The sequence below is a fragment of the Epinephelus moara genome, chromosome 2, assembly GCF_006386435.1.
Source record: "Epinephelus moara isolate mb chromosome 2, YSFRI_EMoa_1.0, whole genome shotgun sequence".
Classification (NCBI taxonomy): domain Eukaryota; kingdom Metazoa; phylum Chordata; class Actinopteri; order Perciformes; family Serranidae; genus Epinephelus; species Epinephelus moara.
The window spans coordinates 474,266-483,491 of NC_065507.1; the positions used below are offsets into that span (position 1 = coordinate 474,266).

General features: G+C 45.8%; 2 protein-coding genes across 2 annotated transcripts in view; one reads left to right on the forward strand and one right to left on the reverse strand.

Moving 5' to 3' along the window:
• The window catches only part of LOC126400604 (heat shock cognate 71 kDa protein-like), a 4,422-nt gene extending 3,876 nt beyond the window's left edge, over positions 1-546 (reverse strand). The window contains exons 1-2 of the mRNA XM_050061451.1: positions 511-546; positions 210-258 (exon numbers count right to left, since the gene is read on the reverse strand). Coding sequence (XP_049917408.1) covers positions 210-258; positions 511-546 — 85 coding nt within the window. The remainder of the gene's footprint in view (positions 1-209; positions 259-510) is intronic.
• On the forward strand, positions 246-7,576 carry LOC126400126 (complement C1q tumor necrosis factor-related protein 7). Its single transcript, XM_050060630.1, has 5 exons — positions 246-337; positions 4,674-4,998; positions 5,591-5,671; positions 5,766-5,846; positions 5,926-7,576. Exons 2-5 carry the CDS (start codon positions 4,677-4,679, stop codon positions 6,840-6,842), a joined length of 1,401 nt encoding a protein of 466 aa, XP_049916587.1. The 5' UTR covers positions 246-337; positions 4,674-4,676; the 3' UTR covers positions 6,843-7,576.
• Positions 7,577-9,226: the final 1,650 nt, after the last annotated feature.

The following is a 9,226-nucleotide window of genomic DNA, read 5'->3' on the forward strand; positions in this document are numbered from 1 at the left end:
GACACACACACAGACACAGACACACACAGACACACAGACACACAGACACACACACACACACACACACACACAGACACACACACACTCTGTAACTTCCTGGAGACCCAAAAATCTTCCTGATCGCAGACAAAAAATGTCCCAAATAAAAACCTGCTCTTCAGTCTGCTGCCTCCCTGAAGACACACACACACACACACACACACACTTACCTGTGCTGACGGTCAGTGAGTAGGCGGAGTCCAGGTGTTTTATTAGCAGCTGTGAGTGAGACAGGTGAGATCAGCTGCAGGACACTTAAGAGACGCTTCAGAGACGCTTCAGAGACGCTTCAGAGACGGTGAGTCAGACACACACACATCATATTTAATATTTATTTACTAGAAAATACAAAGACATTTTAAAAACTTTAATTATTAATAATCATTTTGATTGAAAAGACTCAAAAATATGACACATGGGACGTCGGTAGCGTAGTGGATAGTGCCGGTGCCCCATGTACAGAGGCATTGCCTCGCTGCAGCGGCCACGGGTTCGAATCCGGCTCATGGCCCTTTGCTGCATGTCAGTCCCCACTCTCTCTCTCTCTCTGTCTCCCCATTTCATTCAAGGCAAAAAAGGCCCACAAAAATAATCTTTTAAATAAGACACGTATTAATTATCTATAACAGCTGATCCTGCTCAGAGCCAAAATATATCATATTATTATTATACAGTTTATATTATTAGTATTTTATATGTTTAATAATATTCAAATGAAAGGAAAAAGAATATTAAAAAAGACAAACAGCATTAAGTCAATCAAAGATACAGAAAATTATTCATATGAGCAAAATTCTCTCATTATTGATAGTAACAACAGTTATTATTATTATTATGATTATCATTGAAATAATCATAATAATAATCATTATTATTATGATCAGGGCGGCACGGTGGTGTGGTGGTTAGCACTGTCGCCTCACAGTAAGAGGGTTCCCGGTTCGATCCCGGGTGTGGGAGCCCTTCTGTGCGGAGTTTGCATGTTCTCCCTGTGTCAGCGTGGGTTTCCTCCAGGTGCTCCAGCTTCCTCCCACAGTCCAAAGACATGCAGGTTAATTGGTGACTCTAAATTGTCCGTAGGTGTGAATGGTTGTCTGTCTCTATGCGTCTGTCCTGTGATAGTCTGGTGACCTGTCCAGGGTGAACCCTGCCTCTCACCCAGTGTCAGCTGGGATAGGCTCCAGCCCCCCTGTGACCCTCAAGAGGATGAAGCGGTTAGAAGAATGAATGAATGAATGAATGAATGAATGAATGAATGAATTATTCTGATTATTATTAGTATTAATAATAATAATTGTTGTTGTTATTAACAATAATAACAATTAATAATAACAACAACAATTATTATTAATAATACTACTACTAATAATAATGATGTTTAATAAATAAGTGACCCCAGTGATTATGGATATAATATATGATATAGTATAATTATGGATATAATCCTCTGATTGTTACTTTGCTCTGAGACTTTTGATTAAAGTGATCAGAGGTCAATAAATGAACAAACATTATTAATAAACAGATCAATAATCACTCCTCAGACACCTCAGAGACGGACACACGAGAACATCAGCACGTCGTCTGTATCGACTTTGAAATAAGAAAAATGGTGATATTTATATTTACAGAGAAATGACTGCTCTGTTTAATCAAACATAGATTAAAACTGTGTGTCAGTTGTTCAGGGAACAACAGGGAACAACAGGAAGACAATCCAAAAATACAGAGAACCAGGAGGGAAGAATTAAAGTCCTTTACTGTAGCAGTGAAATGATTAAACAGCCGACGTGTGTGGACCCTGCAGGTCTCTGTCAGGACTTCAAAAACTGTTTTATAGATATATCAAAGCAGCACAGGGTGAATCTACAGGAGGCTGTGTCAGTTCTTATTTTGTCACATTAAAGGGAACGATCTTTATAACTCAGATGATGAAGCAACAGTCTGACACAGACACATGGAGATAAATCAGCTGTAACATCAGACAGCACAGATTTATCTGTTTAACGTTTCATACACCAGGACGAGTCAACGTGAGTCACACAGTAATTAAATATAATAAAGGACACAGACAAGATGAAACAAAAGATATAAAAGGTAAAAATTAATCACTACATAATTTATATTCAAATTAGTCACCTTTAAAAACAGCAGAAGTTCAGAACAGGAGGAGCAGAAAGAAAGAGATGATTTAAAATGATTTTAAATGGGGTTTAATTCGATCATCGTTAATTGGTCATCTGTCATCTGTCATTGATCATCGGTCATCATCATAGATCATTGGTCATCGGTCATCAGTCATCGGTCATCGGTCATCGGTCATCAGTCATCAGTCATAGGTCATCGTCATAGGTCATCAGTCATAGGTCATCAGTCATAGGTCATTGGTCATTGGTCATCGGTCATAGGTTGTCGGTCATAGGTCGTCGGTCATCAGTCATAGGTCATCATCATAGGTCATTGGTCATCGATCATCGGTCATAGGTCCTCGGTCATCGTCATAGGTCATTGGTCATCGATCATCGGTCATAGGTCGTCGGTCATCAGTCATAGGTCATCGTCATAGGTCATCGGTCATTGATCATCGGTCATCAGTCATCAGTCGTAGGTCATCGATCATCAGTCATAGGTCATCAGTCATAGGTCATTGTCATAGGTCATAGGTCATTGGTCATCGGTCGTCGGTCATCAGTCATAGGACATCGTCATAGGTCATTGGTCATCAATCATCAGTCATAGGTCATCGTCATAGGTCATTGGTCATTGGTCATCGATCATCGGTCATAGGTCATCGTCATAGGTCATTGGTCATTGGTCATCGATCATCGATCATCGGTCATAGGTCCTCGGTCATCGTCATAGGTCATTGGTCATCGATCATCAGTCATAGGTCATCGTCATAGGTCATCGGTCATCGATCATCGGTCATCAGTCATCAGTCATCAGTCGTAGGTCATCGATCATCAGTCATAGGTCATCAGTCATAGGTCATCAGTCATAGGTCATCGATCATCAGTCATCAGTTGTAGGTCATCGGTCATAGGTCATCGGTCATCAGTCATAGGTCATCGATCATCGGCCATCAGTCATCAGTCATAGGTCATCGGTCATCGATCATCGGTCATCAGTCATCAGTCATACGTCATCGATCATCAGTCATCAGTTGTAGGTCATTGGTCATAGGTCATCGGTCATCAGTCATAGGTCATTGGTCATCGATCATCGGTTATCAGTCATCAGTCGTAGGTCATTGGTCATAGGTCATCAATCATCGGTCATCGGTCATCAGTCATAGGTCATCAGTCATCAGTCATCAGTCATAGGTCATCGGTCATCGATCATCAGTCATCAGTTGTAGGTCATCGGTCATAGGTCATCAGTCATCAGTCGTAGGTCATCAGTCATCAGTCATAGGTCATCGATCATCAGTCATCAGTTGTAGGTCATCAGTCATAGGTCATCGGTCATCAGTCGTAGGTCATCGGTCATCGATCATCGGTCATCAGTCGTAGGTCATTGGTCATAGGTCATCAGTCGTAGGTCATCGGTCATCAGTCATCAGTCATAGGTCATCGGTCATCAGTCATCAGTCATAGGTCATCAGTCATCAGTCATAGGTCATCGGTCATCAGTCATCAGTCATCGGTCATCAGTCATCAGTCGTAGGTCATAGGTCATCGGTCATCGATCATCAGTCATAGGTCATCGGTCATTGATCATCAGTCATAGGTCATCGATCATCGATCATCAGTCATCAGTCATCAGTCATATGTCATCGGTCATCAGTCATAGGTCATCGGTCATCAGTCATCAGACGTAGGTCATCGGTCATCAGTCATAGGTCATCGGTCATCAGTCATAGGTCATCGGTCATCAGTCATCAGTCATAGGTCATCCGTCATCAGTCATAGGTCATCGATCATCAGTCATCAGTCGTAGGTCATCTGTCATCAGTCATAGGTCATCGGCCAAATGAGTTGTTACATATAAGCAAAATAATCCAACACCACTCATCCCGGTTCCCATGATCCTGGAGAACCTGGAAAAGTCTTTGAAAGTTTTTAAATATAAGTGTAAGATAACAGTAAATGAGTTTAGTGTAGCTGCTGTCCAGTATCCGTCTGTCCCCTCTCCATCTGTCTCGTCTCTGTCTGTCTCGTCTCTGTTTCAGTTTCAGTTTATTCTATTTATAAAAAGGACAGTACACATTAATCAACATTACTGTAAATGTGCCAGTTTTAGCCAGCCGGCTAATTCACAACTGTCATCCTCCGGTAAGATGTTATGAAACTATAACTCTAAAACAGAAGCATTAAAAGTAAGATACAGTGTTAACAATATATACAGAACAGGACAACATAATAATACATAACAGCCTGTCTGTCTCTTCTCTGTCTGTCCCGTCTCTGATGATGGTGATGATGGTGATGAAGATGATGATGATGATGATGATGATGATGATGATGATGATGGTGATGAAGATGGTGATGATGATGATGATGATGATGATGGTGATGATGATGATGATGGTGATGATGATGGTGATGATGATGATGATGATGATGATGAGCTGTGAGCACAGACCGCTGTCTGATCAATAATGATCAATAATCAGCAATATAACCTCTCTGCAGATCATGTTGAAGTTTCCTCTTCATTTCCTGTTGCTGGTGGTCCCTGTCGTCATGGCGATGCCTGAGCCCTTCTACTCAGGCGACGGGGAGTCTCCTCGCTTCCTTCCTCCGATGCCTCCTTACCCGCCCATGGACGGCCCCGAACATTATCCCGATGGAGACAACATGACGGGGCCCCCGGATGGCGCCGTGGAGGCTTACTGTCAGATGCTGCTGCAGGGCCCGGAGCCCGTCCCCGCAGACCACATCCCCTGGTACTGTCTCTGTACACACTGTAAGAGCAGCCAGGGGCCCAAAGGGGACAGAGGAGACCGTGGACCGCCAGGTGAGGTCACAGTGACACGTCAGCTCAGGGCCGGCCCTGGACATCTGGGGGCCCTAAGCGGGATAAGCTCCAGGGGCCCTACTTTGCCATAAATAGTTAAGGATACACAACACCGTATGCATTACACTCCCTCACTCACTCACTCACTCACTCACTCACATAGTGTCAGCTTTTATTTAATGAATCATAAATACTGAGGGAACGTTTATATAAATGCACAAATCTACAACATGAAAATTTATTTAATAAATAAATTTAACCCTTTGTAACCCGGAGCATTGTCATTTTTCTCGTGCTGCTTTCAGACTTTATTTTGATCTCATCAGAAAAAACAGAGTTTTAAATATTTCAGTCCACAGACGATCTGAGCAATCTGATTACTTGCAGTAATCTCATTACTCTGAGCAATCTGTTGCCTCATACATGACCTGGATCAGTCTGAGGGGGCCGAGTCGATCCAGGATCAGTTAGATGATGTGAGTCTACTAACAAGTCTCTGTCCTCTGTCCTTTGTCCCTCTGTCTCTCTGTCCCTCTGTCCCTCTGTCTCTCTGTCCTCCTGTCCCCTGTCCCTCTGTCCTCTGTCCCTTCAGGTCCTCCCGGCAGTCCTGGACCAAGAGGGTTGACGGGGTTCAGAGGTCCTCCAGGTTTCGTGGGCAGACCAGGAGTCAAAGGTAAACACTTTCCCATCATGCTTTGCGCTAATGTCTCCGAGGTGTCTCTACCTGTCCGTCCTCTGACACTCCTCTGTCTCTGTTGAACTCTCAGGACAGAAAGGAGATGAGGGACTGAAGGGGGACCGGGGACTGCAGGGCTTTATGGGATCCAAAGGAGAGCGAGGCTTTAAAGGTGAGACCAGCGCTTTATCCTCATTGTTGTCCGACACGTGTCACTTCCTGTGTCTCATCTGGTCTCTGTCACCCCTCAGGGGAGAAGGGGGAGTCAGGTCTGGAGGGACGTATGGGGGATCAGGGTCCTAAAGGAGACGATGGCGTCTGTCCCGGTGACTGTGAGGCCATTGAGGGTCCCCCAGGACCTCCCGGTGTTCCTGGCCCTGTGGGGGTCAGAGGTCCACATGGTGAACCAGGACTGCCGGGACCTAAAGGACCAAAGGGGGACATGGGTGAGATGGGTCACCCTGGTGTTCCTGGATCTGAGGGTTTGAAGGGAGAACCAGGACCCATGGGGGACTGTAACTGTACAGACGGAGAGGATGGGGCCCCAGGACAGAGGGGGGACAAGGGAGACAAAGGGGACCAGGGACAGATGGGGCCCACGGGGCCGATAGGGACACAGGGGATAAAGGGAGACATGGGGTCCATGGGGATGATGGGTCGTCCTGGTCCCTGCATGCCCGGCGTCCAATCGGCCTTCGCTGCAGCGCTGACGACCAGTTTCCCCCCGCCCCTCGCCCCCGTCATCTTCGCCCACGTTCATTACAACATCCAGGGGAGCTATGACCCCGCCTCTGGCGTCTACACCGCCCCCGTCAACGGCACCTATGTCTTCAGCTTCCACGTCTCCGTCTACCAGCGAGTCCTCAAAGTTGGCCTGTTCCATAACTTCCAGGCAGTGGTCATAAACACATGCGTCAAACCATTTGGGACAACCTCGCAGTCCGTCGTCCTCCACCTGGCCCGCGGGGACATCGTGTGGGTCCAGGTGAAGGACGCCGTCACTAACGGCATGTACGTCAGTAATGAAGCCAGCAGCACCTACTCCGGCTTCCTGCTCCACCCTGACACGTGTGACATGCCCTTACTGAGAGCGCCCATCGTACCTGTGAACGGCACCTACACCTGGCCCGCGTCCTCTGACCCTATGCCCACCGCTGCTGATGAGTAAATGCTCGCCGCTGACCTGTAGGACATAAATTATTGTAGATCCATAATGTGCTTTTCCTAAAATCATTTAACACCAATCAACCGACAGACGATCAGATTCAACCGCCAAAATCACCCCCAAATTAGCCGTCGCCAAGTTAACCAACCAGATAAATCCAGATCTTTAACCCCGCCCCCACAGCCCAGTTTATTGTGATGTCACTGCGTCGATCTGTCACACCTGAAGAAACTGTTGGCATCGTACGTTTCTACAAACCACCAATACGTTACATCTTAATGGTCCTGACAGTGAGGAAAGATGGCCGCCTCTCTGTTCTGTGTTTGTGTTCCTTGCAACTTTTCAACCACCAGCCATTTTCAGCCGTTTCCCAAAAACCCTAATTTTATACCCGTATGTTTTCCGAACGTTTTCCAATGCGTTTTTGTACCTTAACATAACCTCGCTGTCACCACAACACAGCTGAAAGGTAAAGTTTAAACTCACCACATGTCACTAGTTTGTCATCAGTGACCTTCACATTTAAATCTGACACGCTGGGTTTCCTCTGCCGTCTGTTGTTGACGTTCCGAGGCGGCGGGTTGTTACCTGTTCATTAGATTCAGGCCTAGTCCACACGAGCACGGGTATTTTTAAAACCGAACTTTTTTGGCATCCAGTTATTAAAAACTCTGCATCCATACAAGCGGTGTAATAAAAATACCTCCGTCCACATGACACCGCAAATTCCACTATCAAGCAACACCGCAAATTCCACTATCAAGCAATGTAATACACATGCCAAAGCAGTAGGTGGCGATATAACTCCCAACTGTAAGGCCATTGTAGCCAATCAGAAGGCAGTAAAACGTTATTACCGGAAAAACAACAAGCGGTGTCGGTGTGTTGGGGTACTATTATGCAGCAGGAGCAGTCTCCGTAATAGCACACTCTTGCGCCTCTGTTGCTGGATGTGGTTGAGTAGCGTTAGTTGTATGATACAGCCACAAAGTGCTGATATGCTGCTAAATAGCAGCAGTATTTTGTTTAGGTCCATCCTCAAATCGTCTCTCGCACACACTGGATCGGGTAATAACACAGCTGTTGTCTGTTTACGTCGCACACTGTGACGTCATACAATGGAGACGAGACAAAATAACTGCGGTTATCCTGTCCATACATAACTGCTGACACCGGACTTTTCCAAAAAGTTCACCCTGGACTCCGGTTACAAATAACTCCGGTTACAGGAGCCCAAAACTGCGGTTACGTGTGGATGAAAGGCCAAACCGTGAGCAAAGAGTCACGGTTATATAAATACCCGCGTTGGTGTGGACAGCCCCTCAGACAGTCTTTTCAAAATAAACCTTTGTCAGTGAAACTCATTAATGGTTTAACTCAATGTTCACACAGGGAGTGAACAGCAGGCTGCTGGATCAAAGTCCGGGGTTTGTTGGACCCGCCTACCTCCCCTTCCCTCCCCCGCCCTGTAGGGACTGTCCAGCTCTTTCAGCAGGTTCTCATTCTGACGTCGTCAAATACCGTCATGCTGTCATCAGACACCTGACACCAAACCTTTGTCATTGTTATGATTCGCTGTCAGTCAGCTGTACGGCACCTGTCGCAGCTGTATGATACGCAGTTGGGCGGCGTCATGTTGAAATGCTGTCGTTAAAGATGTAATCTACGGAGCTGGATAGTCCCTACAGGACCAGTGGGAGGGAAGGTGGGCGGGTCAGTCTGATGTTCACTTATTGTGTGAACGTTGAGGCAAACTGTGATGTTTTCTGTAAATCTAACCTTTTGTTGACATCCTGGTGTTGATTGTGGTGTCCAAAAACATCAGCAGCAGGAGGAACCGAGTGCGTAATATGTAGACATCAAAGTCCAGAGACAGAGCGGCGATATGTGATGAGCTGTGGTGAGCACGGGTTGGGTATTTGGTGTCACGCGCTGACTCTGTCCAGCAGCATCACGCGCTGACTCTGTCCGGTGGTGTCATGCGCTGACTGTCCGGCGAGACATGAAGATGACACAGAATGGCCCGTCTGTCCAACTGAAGTCTGTCTTCTGTCCATGAAGGTTTAAACCTTTAGCTCTAACAGCTGGCTAGCCTTCCATCATCTGCTGAGCTCACTCCTGCAGTGGTGATGTTTTTACCCAGAAGGCAAAGTGTACGAGCCAGTCACATTTCACAACGTTAAACACTTTGAACCAAAAGATGTTTAAAAGTAGAAACATAAAGAAAATATTCCTGAACCTGTGGTGTTGTACTGACGTAGTGCTTTTATTTTGAAAGAGACTGTATGTAAACTGTACATTTCCTGTGAAAACAGAAGTAAGAGTATTTTGAAAACAGACAATGCATGTAACAGGCTGAAGTTGACACAGCGTCCCAGAACGTCAAC